Source organism: Gekko japonicus, unplaced genomic scaffold (assembly GCF_001447785.1).
Source record: "Gekko japonicus isolate JY-2015 unplaced genomic scaffold, Gekko_japonicus_V1.1 scaffold203, whole genome shotgun sequence".
Lineage (NCBI taxonomy): Eukaryota > Metazoa > Chordata > Lepidosauria > Squamata > Gekkonidae > Gekko > Gekko japonicus.
The window spans coordinates 871,233-885,881 of NW_015170280.1; the positions used below are offsets into that span (position 1 = coordinate 871,233).

Consider the following 14,649-nt stretch of genomic DNA (forward strand, 5'->3'; position numbering starts at 1 on the left):
CCCCCTTAAGCCAGGCTGCTCTAGCTTAGCTTTTAAAATCAGAATGGCCAGTCTGGCCTTCCCAGCTGCCTTTTTAAAAATGGACACTTTCATATTTTTACTTTTACATTTAAATAATACAACTTTTGAATTTATCTTTAAAAGAGGCCACATGTAGGTCAGAGGAAATATGAGAAAAACTTTGGAAGGAGAGACTCCCTCCCCTCCTGTGTGTAAATGGACTACGGTGACATAGGCGTTTTTCAGATTGCCTTAATGTTCCATTTTCATTCCCTGATGTTACTGTGTTGTTGTTTTTCTTGTATCCAGTCAACTTCATTAACATCCCAGTGCTGTCCTGGTCTTTCTTTCTTTCCCCCCCCATTCTTTCCTAAACTAGTTTTTCTGGTACTTTTTTCCCATTGTGGAATGAATCTGCCAGATAGCCTCTTGCTTGGAATGTGAATATTTTCCCCCACCTTGTGGATTGCCACCCAAAACCCACCCAGAAAGGGCAGGTTTGGGCAACGAACTTTAAAAATATATATTTGCATGCCGGCACTGAAACGTTTCAGTGCTGGAGGGCGCCTGTGCTGAAACAAACAGTCAGTCCCATTGGGAGGTGTGCTGCCCCAGCCAGCATTTAACTGAAGTTAAATAGAACTGCCATATATCTTTAAGAGCAGTGGTCCCTGGGAATTGAAGTCTTTAGTTAGACATCCCACAGCATCCCTGTGACTGGCTGATTAACAGTCATTTCTGGCACACAGAGGCGCGAGGATTAGGGCTGCCAAATGCCCCCAGGGGGCGGAATTCCCCCCCGCTTTCGAGCCCCGATTTCCACTCCCGTGGAATCGGGGCCCAGGGGAAACCCCACCCCCGCGTGCGCGTCACACTCTTTGTTTTCCCCTCAAATGGCGTGGCCCTGCCCCCAGCGTGCGACTTCACTTCCGGGTGACGCGCTACACGCGCGCGCCTAAGACGCCGGCCGGGAGCCCCCCACTCCCAGCCAAAAAACATTTGGCAACCCTAGCGAGGATTCGAGTTTACAGCTCTCTTCCCGTGGCCTTTGTTCTCTTTTAACGGCAAGGAGGTGGGAACGCGCAATCCTTTTCACCATGAGCCAGTGAACTGAATTAGATTACAAAAGATGTGAACTTCAGCAGTTATTCAGCCTGATTGACTGTACGTAAGGACATCTTCTGAATGCATATGGAATTTAATAAAAAGTGATTTAATTCTACTTTGCTCTGGCCGTGTGTTGAATCACGTCCAGAAAGCGCTGTTGACTTCCGACTTAGCGCTAGACGGAACAGGAGGCCTGACACCAACTCCTGCAGCTCTGCTTATACAGGAAGCTGACCAAAGTGATCTTGTGGGGGTGGGGGGATGGAATTCTGCAACTCCAGTTCCTTAAAAACCAGCTCTTGAGGTGTTTACCAGAACAATGTAGAGAGACACTGAAGGAGATACATGTGTCGGTGGGGGAAGATGGGGGGGGGGGGGAGCAATATCCTGGCTACTGTGAATGCCCTGGATCCCATACCTACCCCTCGCTTTATACCAGAGTAGATGTACTGAAGCCAATGAAGCTTTGTGCCCTGCCCATGTGTTCTGGGACAGGCTTGGGTGACACTGACGGCTTCATGAAGTGATACCTCTTAACTCCAAAGTAAGGCCCAGGAAGGGGAACTGGAGCAAGGAAGGGACTTTCATGGAGCCTTTCCTCTCAAGAAAAGGCACAGGCACTGGAGATTAGGGCAGGCTTATCCTGGAAGTGCCACTCTCCATACATGCTTACTTGAGCATAAGCCACACTGAGCCACTCAGAGAGATCACTTAAATGCAGGAAAAGAGGCAACCAATAAGGGTTGAGACACATACACCAGGAACAACCCTCAGCTGCAGTGTGATGGGCGGGGAATGTACCTTAACAGGGATTGTGCAGCCCCCTTGAGGCTGCTGAAATGCTGCAATGTTTCAGCACATGCACAAAAGCCCCCCGAACCCCCCCCCACAGAAAATCAATCCTCAATTTGATTGTGAACAGACAGAATCATGACGGTGTGGGTGGAAACATGTAAGCAGGGGTCTTTTGGGGCCGGAGCGTGCCGGAGTACTGCTCTGGCACCCCAGGAGCCGGCACAAATGGTGGCAGAGGCAAGCCCCACCCCCAGCTCCCCGCGCCAAAGTGCTGCGACCTGGAGGAAGCCCGAAGAGCCCTGCATCCGGCTTCCCCAGGCCCACGGTGAAGCGCTGCGGCCAGGGGGACGCCCGGAGAGCCCCACCGCTGGGTCCCCCGAGCCCGTGCAGAAGCGCTGCAGCTTGGGGGAGGCATGGAGAGCCCCGCCACCGGCTTCTCCGGCCTGCGCCAAAGCGGTAAGTAAGGGATCCGTGGGGGCAGGGGTGGCGGGGGCTTGATGGGGGGGTGGGAGAGTCTCCCTCCCTCCCTCCATCTCTTTGCCATCTTTCCCTCCTTTTTTCCTTCTCTCTTTTTATCCCCTCTTTCCCTCCATCTTTCCTTCTCTTTCTTTCCCTCTTTCCTCTTTTTATTCCTTCTTTTCTTCCTCCTTTCCTTCTTTCTTTCCCTCTTTCCTTCCTTCTTTCCTTCTCTCTACTCTCTCTCTTTCCTTCTCTCTTTCCTCCTTCTGTGGCCCAACTCTAGGCCAGCTGGGGAAGGGAAAGGGAGGCTTTTGAAGATCCCTCCCCCCCTTTTGCTTCCCCTTCTGACATCAATTCCGGTGATATCAGGGGGCATGGCATATGCTAATAGCCCAGTAGCTCATTAGCATACCATATGCTAATGAGCTCCTGCAGCTTTTTTCTATGAAATGACCCCTGCATGTAAGTGTGAACTGATTGCACTGATAATGTGATCATTCAAACCAGCACAACACCCATGAAAATGCAAAAGGTGGTTGTAGTTTGGGAAATGCCATAGCAATGATTACATGTGCAGAAGCACTATAGCACCACAACTACCAGGCAGAGTCCTTGGCACTTATAGTAGAGTCTGAACTTGGCTCTGGCTCCAGCAGAGCTCTCAACCACTAGGGCAGGAGCTTAGATGCTGAGAAAAAAGGGTCTTTCTCCAGGGTTTACTTTGCAGCATGCAAAGATCATTCATGCTTTGCACATCTGCTCAGAGACTGTCCCTTTCTCTGACCAAACCTACCGTCAGAGCCCAGTTGATCCAGGGGAACTTCCTTCTTGGCAACAACGTTGACCGCAAAGGTAAAGGCTGAATCCACGTAGTAGCGTCCCAGTTCTGCAATTATCTCCACCCCACAGCCTTCTGGGAAATGCAGGTCTAAGGCAGAGTTGACCACAGTTGTTGTCTGATTAAGTAGGGAAACGAGTCCAAAATTCTGTTGTTACTGACATGCAGACATGAGGTCCAACTAAGTTCTCTAGCTTGTGCTCCAGAGCTGTAAAGTGAGCAGTGCACTCATCCCTTCTGTAACAGGATCTCCAATTAGGATGAGGCATGCATGCTCTTCAGTTAAATATGCTAGGACTCACTGAGAACCTGCCACAAATGTATAGCTTCCCCTTCCCCTCAACATCTGTCAAGTGTTAACATTTTGGCTTGTATTCAGATCTTTCCTGATTGGGGTGATCCAGGCTAGCCCGATCTTGACGCTAAGCAGGATCACCCTGGTTAGTACTTGGATGGGAGACGACTGAGGAAGTCCAGGGTCGCTATGCAGAGTCAGGCAATGACAAACCACCTTTGAATGTCTCTTGCTTTGAAAACCCTACAGGGTCACCATAAGACTTGATGGCACTTTCCACCACTACTCGATTCAACAGTTAGTACCCTAATATATCATCTACGCAGAAACTAAGATTTCTGTTATTGCTATGAAATTATTATTCAAGTAACTACTAGCAAAATACTCAGCGTTACTATGGCCTGAGTGTTCGTGGTGATGGCACTGTTGGAGGAGCATCTTACTTCGAAGTAAGTACTCAGGGGGAGCGGTGGCACAGAGGATTTATCCTCTGGTTATAAGTAGTAACATCTGAGCTGAACAGGCTTGCTGTCAGTTCTAGCCTTGCGCTGGTGTGAGCTGCCAGCCTTGTCCCCAGCTCACCGTCTACCCAGCGGTTCGACAGCTTCGGCGAGTAGATAAAATGGGTACCACTCCTTAGAGAGAGTGGGCACACTGAAACCCCCCCCCCTCGTGAGGTGGAACGGTGTTAGCCGGCGAACGGAAGTCCAGCTCGCATGATGGAAAGCCTAGAGAGATCTCCTCGGCGTGAAGAAAAGCCTGTAATGGGCCGTCCGGCCAGGCAATGGCAGTGTGGCACTACAACTCAAGGAGTCTGGAGAAAAGCTGACGCCATCAAACTCGGCCGAGGAAAAATGCCATTCCGGATCACGTCTCATCTGCATCTGAACGAAACCCTCGTCGGCTGAGAATGTGTGCAATTTAAGATGTATATATGTTGTCCTCCCTTACCCTACAAAGCATTGTTAGTCCCTCGTGAAAAATGAGTAACTGTAAATCGCTCAGAGCCAGCAAGCTCTGCAGGATTGAGTGAGGAATAAATTGAAAGATTATTATTATTATTATTATTATATTTCAGGGAACCCTGGGGGTGGTGCCATTTAGCTCCAAATGCTCTGTCTCGACATGCTGCACACTTACCCTTTTCCACCCCCTGCCAGTAAGAAAGCTGGGCCATCTGGGGGGGGGGGTAGGTCTTGCTCCCACCCCAATATGTCCCCAAGGGAGTGAGCGGCAGCCATCCCACTCTATGGGAGAAAGCACAGGGATATCGTGGGAGGGAGGAACCTCCCTGCCTTGGCACAAGAGGTAAGGGTCAGTTTTCGCCCCCTCTCAGCTGTGTCCCAGAATACCACCTGTCAAAACCCCTGAGACCAGAATCCTGAGTCTGCCCTGCCCTGGCCCTTCCACTACTCAGTCCCATCCTGGGCTCTGTTATTTGGTGTATGGGTGAAGCGTGTCTTGCTTAAGGCCACCAAAGAAACTTTTTGTCTTAGGGGGAACATATGAAGCTGCCTTGTACTGAATCTGGACCTTGGTCAGTCACAGTCAGTATTGTCTACCAGGACTGGCAGCAGCTCTCCAGGGTCTGAGGCTGAAGTCTTTCCCATTACCTACAGCCTGGTCCTTTTAACTGGAGATGCCAGGAACTGAACCTGGGACATCCTGCATACTGAGCAGATACTCTGCCATTGAGCCACAGACCCTCCCCCATGGCTCTTGCCCACCTTGATCCAACTCCCTCTCCCCTGCCCCATCTAGTAAAGGGTCTTTCTCCACACCAGACCATCTCCTGCATGAAAGAGGGAATGCTAGAATATACTTGTACCTCTTCAAAGCGTCCTCTAGTCTCTTCGGCACCAGGAAATCCACCTCCAATACCCAAGAGGCACATTTTGTAGCCCAGCTCTGCACCCATTTTGAAGACCAGGTGAGCATCTGCTATGGATTGAGTGAAGATCTGAGGATCGGTACAGCCGCTTCTAATGTGGAAACTAGAAAAGAAGGCAGGTGGGTAACTGCGTTGTTTTTTGGAAGTGTTAATTCCACCACAGGCCTGAGTCTCTACTCTCCACTCTGTGAGGACCCTTCCTCAACCTCATCCCCCTGCTGCTCATGGAGACCACCAAGGACCGAATACTGGCCACCACCTTGGGTGTACTCATGCCACATCCTTCTCCTTTTTCCTCAGCAGAGAGCTATCCCCCATTATTCTCCTCCATTCCTGAACATTCCGGTTCATCCCAATATGTCCTCCGTGGTTGTCCCTTCTTGCTTTTGGATAGGCATCTCAGAATCAGGCCTTGGCTGCCACAGTGCGCTAGGGAGGGAGGGGAGAGGGAGGCCACGGCCTGGCTGGCCAGCCAGAGCACTTTTGCAAGCCAGAGGTGGGAAATCAAAAGCCCCCTTTCCTTAATTCATGCAGGAAATTCTGCTACCTACCTGACTCCGACCACCTCCACATTCATATCCTTTGCAGTCTCTAGCAGATGCCGGCAGGATTTCAGGGTGGCACCAAACCTCATAGTTGGATGGCCAGAGGATCTAGACTCATCAGTCGCTAGGCTCAAAATCATTCTGTGAAAAGATGGGGGGGGGGGTCACTGAATTTGGCTGGCTGGATGGCTGGATGGCTCAGGCTAGTACCTGGATAGGAGACAACCAAGGAGTTCTAGGGTTGCTATGTGGAGGCAGGCAATGGCAAATCACCTCTGTTTATGTTTTTGCCTTGAAAACCCCATGGGGTTGCCATAAATCAACTGTGACCTGACAGGATTTTCCAGCACCACTATTATTATTCCCTCTGCTAAGGGGTTACTATTCATTTCACACCAAAAGTGTGTGAGGCGCTGTACACCTAGAAGCATAGAAGTCACACAGCCAACAGAGATGCTGCTTCACACTGGGCTGGGCAAAAGCCTCATATTCTGCACACGGGATGCTTTTTTAAATAAGATTTTCCTATCATTTTATTTGTTGATTGCTTCTCTTTCCTATATGTCCAAGAACGCGGTTACTGGTGGACAGTGGGGCCGTGTGGGACAAAGACTTGCAGCTAGGAGATCTGAGCAGGAAAAAAAATCACCTGGTGGTACTCTTCTTGGCTGCACCCCTTTGGCATTTGGGTGGGGAATACATATTCAAGTGTTTTCCCATATAAAAAAAACCCTGCTGACATTTAGCAAAAGATGTGATATTGAAACAGGAGTCACCATGGATTTCGCTCTTGTGGGGACAGCCACAGTGTCTCCACAATGTGAATAATTTTTCATTGGCTCCACTTATTTATTTATTTATTTGTTAGATTTTTACCCTGCCCTCCCGCCAAAGTGACTCATGGCGGCTTACAGTAGTTAAAAACCAGTATACAATTAATAGAATATCAAGTCTAAAATAATACAATCGATAAAATATCAACACACAACTTATTAAATTTAAGATTAAGATGTGGCGGCCATCTGTTATAAAGTACAAGTAGTTATGTGGAACGGTCAGTGTGGTCAGACTATTGAAACGCTTGCCGGAACTTATACCCTGCCTTTCTCCCCAGCAGGGACCCAAAGGGGCTTACATCATTCTCCACTCCTCCATTTTGTCCTTAAAAACAACCCTGACAGCTAGATTAGGCTGAGAGTGTGTGACTGATCCAAAGCTAACCCTGCGAGCTTTTGTGGCAGAGTAGTGATTTGAGCACCCTGGGTTTCCCCAATCCTAGTCCAACATTCTACTTACTACACCACACTGGGTAAACCATGCACAGTCAAAGCACATCGGCTGTCATTAAGACAACACATGCACGTTTATTCATTTAATTATTCATTCCTTACATTAGTGTATACTAATTTAAAAATAATGGGAAAATATGGGGAGAATAGGGAGGTGAGTTGATGACTGTGCAGGTAGCAGCCAATTAGCACTGTGCATGGTCAATTTCCTTTGCAAATTCACAAAACTGTTCCCACCCCCTCCCCCTAGAGCTCAAATCTGGAGAAACAATGCTTGGTTTGTACATTATTTGATGCACTTCTGTAACAGCCCAACTACTCCTATAACATTACAGTTGCTCACACACTCCCATATCAAGGTGAAAACTTCAAACCTAGCCTTCTCCTTAACCTCCCAGTTCTTCTTTACAACCGTGAGGGCTAGAAACCTCTTTTCCCTGGAACCCTGATGGATCTGAACAAGGGCACTGTAACTTTCGTGATAATCAAAGGTCTAAGGTTCACAACTTTTGTTCTTGTTGCTCAAAGCTCTTCTGTTCATGGAAACGACCCTCCACCCCACTCCACCCTATATCCCCACAAGTGCTGTGTATGCCTACCTGGCAGATGGGTGGTTCCGCGCTACCTTCCCAAGCTCCACTTCATTATCAAAAGTCATCAGCTGCACCCCTTGGCTGGCTGCATACTTGATCTGGGAGATCTGCTTGCAGGGGCCTGTACAGATGATCCTGTTCGGTGGGACTCCAGCACTTTTCGCCAGTGCCAGCTCTGGCTGGAGGGAAAGCAAAAGGCATTGGAAGGGGTGGATTGACTGGGCACTATGAGGTTCAGTCAGGCCCTGGACTCCCTTGTCTCTGTGCCATCATGGGCAGAGTAAAAAGCAGGCATTTCAAGCCAAACATTACAGACCAGAATCCACCTGACCTGGAGGCCAGAGAATCCTCCTGACCAGGTGTGCTAGAGACCCACTGCTGCCCCACTACCTGCAAGGGAGCTCCCAGGCCAGCTATCACTCCTCCTTTTGAGACTTTCTTTCCATCCACTTCTTGTGGATTCCTGCCCCTGTAATGGCCTGCTAGCTGATTCCCTGATCTGTTCAGCCCTATCGGGTTCGAATGGATGGTGGGACCTTCTGAACGGCAAACCATGCCTCTGGTTTCCTGTCTGATCTCAGGCTTCCTCATCAGCTCTTGGGCCTCAGTCTTCCCAACACTTAGAATGAAAGCAGACATAATACAACAAAGACAAACATTCTCTCAAGACAAGCAGCAGACATCTGCCAGCCCTTTCCACTCCTGCTTCAGGGAGGCATCCCACTTCTTTTATTTTGAAAGGGTCAGGTGTACGTCATCAGTCTACATGTTCCAATTCTTCATCATATTTGGGGGGAAGAACAAAAACATTTTTGAAACAATTGCAACCCAGCTGCTGGGGATGTATGGAGACTAACTTATCAGCAGTATTCACAGCTGCCTTTTACTGCAGACTTGCAGAATTGAGATTGTTCATTTTTTCTGAAACCCCCGCCCCCCAGGAAATAAAATTTGAGTCCAGTAGCACTTTCAAGACCAGCAAAAGTTTCCATGAGACAAAGCTCATTTTGTCAGATAAAAATGAGACAATCCATCGGTCCTTATATCCAGGTCAGAACACGGGACATCAAAAATCTCAAAACTCAGAAACCAGTGGGTGAACATTTCAGTATTCCAGGACATTTCATTGCTGACCCTAGAGTGGAAGGCAGTTCTACTACAGAGAAGCTTCAAAGGGAGATTACAATGTGAGTTTGCTGGACTAGAATACATCAAGTTCAGGACAATGGACACCCTAAGCAGGGCCGGCTCACCTGCTAGGCGAACTAGACATTCGCCTAGAGCGCGGGCTGCCCCTTAGGGCACCAAACTGGACTGGGGGAGTGGCAGCGGAGGAACCGAGGAGGAGGAAGACTCGTGAGCAGGGCTCCTCCGGTCGGAAGGGGAATCAAAGCAAAGTGATTTGTTTGTCACGCGCCCACCAGGGACAAAGACTCTGCTGTCGTTCGTTGCAAGACTGTGGCCTGCGTCTCTTTTGGGAAGAGAGGGGGGGCAAAGCCTCTTCTTCCGGGGTCAGTCCCATGGGAGCATCCGGTCTCCCCCGCCACGAATCAGAGCTCCCCCCCTCCCCAGCCCTCTCTCCAGCGAGGCACATGGGCGATGGAGGTGGGGAGGGACAGGCTTGTCTCAAGACAGGGCACATTTGTAAAAGAAACCCGGCAGGAGCGATGGAGCTGCTTGCCAAGCTGCAGACAGATCCAAGCCCACAAAAAGTGAGGCGTCCAAAGCGCCGCCTGCCACCCTCTTGCAGCTCTTCTTATGGGATTTCACCACCTCGTGAAACAGGAACGCTTCACCAGCTGCGCTCCTCAGCGCCTGCCTACCAGGGGTCTCTCCGGGGGCATCATGAAGCCTGTTGCTGGCCGGGCACGAAGGCGACTTGCTCTGGCAGCAATGGGCACTGTTGTGTGCTCTCTGGCACCGTTGTGTTGCGTGTTCTCCGGCGCTGCACAGGGCCTGGCCCTTGGAGGAGGGGGGCACCTCCATTGTGCTCCGATCCCCCCCCAGTCGACCACGCTGAGCCAGGTGAGTGCTGCTGCAGCAGGCAAAGGGCGGGGGGAGGGCAGGGGGGCTGTCCGCCTTCGGGTCGCACCACCGTTGAGTCCGCTGCCTGCCTGGCCAGCCACCCACTCCGGCTTGCAGGCCAGGTGGAACTTCCCGGGGTGGCCTGATGGGCAGCGAGCAGACAGAAGCCGGGTACAGGCACTGACTGCAGACGCGCCGGGGACTGCTCGGGCCTGGGCTCTGCTCACGCACATCTCCCCCAGCGGGCTGGGCAAATGGGAAGCCGATCCGGGCAGGGGCGAGGCTAGCTTGTGGCACCTGGCGCCCCCCCCCAGGCGTGTTTTTGGGAGGTCTTTAGGCCCCACCGGGAGGTTGGCATCGCCTGGGGGGCACGGGTGCCACAAGCTGGCCTCGCCTAGGGTGCAGAAACACCTTGGGCCAGCCCTGACCCTAAGGCTGAATAGGGACATAGTATTCTTATCCTTTTTTGGCATCAAGTTGCACCTGACTTATGGGGACTCCCATGGGGTTTTCAAGGCAAAAGACATTCAGAGGTGTTTTGCCATTGCCTGCCTCTGCATAGTAACTCTAGACTTCCTTGGTGGTCTTCCATCCAAGTAGTAACTAAGGCTGATCCTGCTTAGTTTCCAAGATGTGATGAGATGAGGTTAGCCTGGGCTACACAGGTCAGATTACAGATGCTTATTTTCTGCATTTCCCACCTCTGTGAATATCTCTGTGCATAACACCTAGCCCATTTTGCATTGTACTTCTGCATCCTGACTCCACCAGACCCTTCCTGGTAACACCTCTCCTATCTTCTGACCTGGATATAAATGCTGATGGATCTTCATTCTCATCTGGTGGTCTGTGAAGACAGCTTAGACCCTGGAAAATGTTATTGGTCTCGGAGGTGCTACTGGACTTAAGTTTTGTTTTACTACTACAGCCACCTGCAAAAGAAGAAATGACACATCCATGGTGAATATCTTGAGGGTACTTTTGAAACATCCCCACAAAGGACATAAGTGTCTTTCCAACTTGAAACTGGACATTTGATGCTGGTGCAAAGAAGCACAAAAAGGAGAATTTATTTTGCCGTGGATAGTAGCTAGCAAAAGGACTTGGGGCGAGGGTTGTTTGAGATTTATGGATCATGATGGATCACCATTAGTCCATTAACATTTATATAATATTTATATGAGAAACCTATTTGTAGAAGATAACTAGCAACACATTTCATTAAAAAAGATAACTAGCAACACATTTCATTAAAAAATCATCAACACAATCTTTTACAAATGCTTTGTATGAACCAGTACTTGTTAGCAATATCAATGCAGATGTTTTTGTTCACACATGTGGATTAGTTCTCCCTTCCCTTCTGTGCTGCTACGATCATGATATAGATAGCAGAACAGGACTGGGGTTGTGTATGCCCTGTGGTGAACAACTATATCTAATAATAAAGTGTCCAGACTCCACAACAGACACAAAAGCAGAACTAGGCCTCCCCCATACTCGGGGAATGCCCTGGAAATGCAGGGTGGGGTGGGGATTTTTTTTTTTGCCATCAAGTCTCAACTGACTTGGCAACCCCATAGGGTTTTCAGGACAAAAGATGAACAGAGGTGGTTTCCCATTGCCTGACTCTGCATAATAATATTGGACTTCCTTGGTGGTCTCCCATTTATGTACTAACCAGGGCTGACCTTTGCTTCTGAAGAGATCAGGCTAACCTGGGCTATCAAGGTCAAGGTAGAAAAATAAGACTTTGGGCTTTTCTGCATCCTCACTTTCCTCGCTTGTGTGTTCCTGTTGTTTCAGCCTTCTGAACATGTTTTGCTCCCTCTAGTGGTCAATTTGATATATTACTTTATGGCTGTGATCAGATGAGCACCTTGATTCACTGCTGTTGCTTCTCCCCAATGGATTTAAAGTGCTCATTCAGATGGCAACATCTGTCTCTCATCCCACAGTCATCAGCTTCCTGTGCTCACACCAGACTTTCCCAACATTGCAGAAAGTCCAGTATTTATGTATCCAACCGGTTTCACAGCACTCCTATGGATGTGTCATTGCTCTTGCGTGGGGAAGCCATTTGGGAAGTCAGATTGCTGACTTCCTGTTTTGCTGCCATTTTGGGGGGTGTTACCAACCTGCGCATAAGCAGATAAGTGCTTTTTCGTCCCGTCCCCCCCCCCCCAGCCTATGTCTGGCATATCTCCATGAAGGTTTTTATGCTGCACACAGAGTGATATTATATTGAATCGACCACTAGAGGGAGCAAAACATATGCAGAGCAGTAAAAAATACCCAAAGCAACAAGAACACACAAAAGAGAAAAATGAGAATATGGATAAGCCCTCTGTAAAGTATGTAAAAGAAGAATTATTTTAAAAAAAATGTCTGAGGAGGATTGAGCATGCCCCAGAAGGGAGAGAATGTTGAGAGTCAGTTAAAGAGAAAAGTTGTGGAGGAGGGGGAGCCTGCTTAAGCACTGAATGCTTATACAGCTCCTGGAGGAAGAACGGGGGCGGGGAGGTTGCAAATTGCTTCTCCCTCCTGCAATTCCCCACCGTGCGTACTATTAAAGTAAAATCCAAATTCCAAGGGGCCTCAGTTTTGCAATGATCCTACCTTATTGGCACATCCAAATCCAACCCCCAGTCCTGCCAGCATCTGGACCACTCCCTTACTGCAGTTACACTTTGGAGCGTAGAAGGGCTTGACACGGGGCAAAGCTTTGAGGAGGCGCAAATGTTTCTTCACCACATCTCCAAGATCTGCCACAAAGAAGGCTTCTTGGCTACCCTGGAGACCAGGAAGGAGATTTAGCAGTCTTATTTCTGGGGCAAATCACCCAATTTATTTTAAAATTGTTATATCCACTTATTCAGACAGTTATCATTTAAGGCAGACGACAGTACATGCGGTCACCACTGTTAAGAGTTGAATGTATTTCACTGAACTTCACTTGCAGTAGTTCCCGATTATAAACCCGTACTCAGGGCCTAACTCTGAGAAGTGATGAGAGTGGGGTAGCCTGGGCCATCCAAGTTAGGGCAATATCTAACTACATGATGTGTTTTTCTTGCATCCTTCCTTCCCAATCAAACGTGTGCTCCAAGTTCCCAGGTATGCAGGGCTGATTTCAATCAGGACTGTGGGAAGCAGGGGCTTAAGCCTTCCCTCCACATCATTTCCCCAACCTGAAATCCCCCTCCCTTACTATTTGCCCTTTTGGGGAAACCGTGTTTACCAATGAGCTGCATATAAGCTGCCCCATTGGGGCAAATAACACGTTCATTGCAGGTGGGGGGGAAAGCATGGGGGAGACACCACCCCCCGCATGCCAAACCCTGACCTCTTCATATTCCACCCCCAAAATCACCAGGTATTTCCCAACCCAGAGCTGGCTATCTCTCTCCTTGCCTTGCTAAGACTCAGCTGACCTGGCCATGCTGATGCTTTTGTAAGTTTGTGGCTGGACTACCGGATGGCACTCTACACAGGGCTGCCCCTGAAGACAATCCAGAAACTGCAAGTGATTCAGACTGCAGCAGCCGGATTATCATCAGGGCCCAGGGGCTTGCTGACAGGAACATACCCATCTTAAAAGAACATAATTAGCTGCCAGTTTTTTCCACTTCAAATTTTCCTTTAAAACTCTTCATGGCCTTAGCATCCACATATCTAACAGGCTGCCTCCCCTCATCTGTCTTTGTGCAACACCTTCACACCAGCCGTTCCCCCATTTAAAGTAGCCTGCCTGGTGTCAACCAGAGCCTCTGCATTTTCCATTATAGTTCCCACTCTTCACAAATTTTCAGGAAGTGCTGCAAGACCATCTTATTCACCAGGGCTTTTAATGGGGGTATAACCTGCAGGCATCTTTTGGCTGGAGGAAGGTTATTGAGAGTCTTTTATTATGTTCACTTTGCCATGTTTTTGTAATGTTTTAATCATAAACTATGAGGAAAGACAGGATATAAATATTTACATAAATAAATCAATAAGTGATGAAAACCATTGATGATCACTCTTATTTGGCATAACTTATTTCCCTCCTTCTTATCACGGGGAAGAGCAAGGAGTGGAATACCAACTGAAGCCCCACTTCTGGAAAACTTTTGGGTTTAATTATTCTTCTGACTTCAGAGGTCTTATAACACATTGCGCACAATGCATTTAAGCATATTTTCAGAACCCTAAAGGCTAGAAACATTTCTGTAGTCTTGGGATTCTCGTGAAGCTCCCCTCTCTTTCGGTGACATGTCCCTCTGCTGCTGACCACCTGGAGAACTCTTCAGCTATGTCCTCCCTTGACCCCTTTTCTGCTGCCGCTACCACCTGTTGGCAGAGGGGAGCGTGCATGAAGAGCCTCTTACCCTCTGGGAAGCCTCCTTTAGGAGGCTCTCCATGAGATCCTTCATGGTGAAACCCTCCTCCACCATTGTGACATCCAGTTCATCCAAGTAGCCGGCCATCGTCACCACCGAGGGAGAATCTTGTATCTCAAATCTCTGTTGGAGGGGGTGTAGTTTTTAAGTATGCAACACACTGTGAAAGGAACAAAAAAGGAAGGATAGTTAAGCCCTTCTCGAGCCATCCAAGCCAAGGGAAGACATTTAGCCGTGGCTTTCCCACTTTCTACCTGAGCATTTTCAAGTTCTTCTTCTCTTCCAACCATAAAGGCTAGAAAATTATTTCCTTTACTTGAAAACTGAACTTTTTAGGGTTATGATGACCTGGTACTAACTGGTTTGGTGTAGTGGTTAGAGTGTGGAAATAACCTCTAGGAGGCACAGGTTTTAATCCCCGCTGTGCCAT

General features: G+C 48.8%; 1 protein-coding gene across 2 annotated transcripts in view; it reads right to left on the reverse strand.

Annotated features, from left to right (window-relative positions):
* AZIN2 (antizyme inhibitor 2) overlaps positions 1–14,306 on the reverse strand; it is a 21,993-nt gene extending 7,687 nt beyond the window's left edge. For both annotated transcript variants that reach the window (XM_015417758.1, XM_015417759.1), the window contains exons 1-6: positions 14,208–14,306; positions 12,457–12,630; positions 7,819–7,991; positions 5,937–6,071; positions 5,323–5,488; positions 3,155–3,317 (exon numbers count right to left, since the gene is read on the reverse strand). In XM_015417758.1, the coding sequence (XP_015273244.1) occupies positions 3,155–3,317; positions 5,323–5,488; positions 5,937–6,071; positions 7,819–7,991; positions 12,457–12,630; positions 14,208–14,306 (910 nt within the window). The remainder of the gene's footprint in view (positions 1–3,154; positions 3,318–5,322; positions 5,489–5,936; positions 6,072–7,818; positions 7,992–12,456; positions 12,631–14,207) is intronic.
* Between the last annotated feature and the right edge of the window lie 343 nt (positions 14,307–14,649).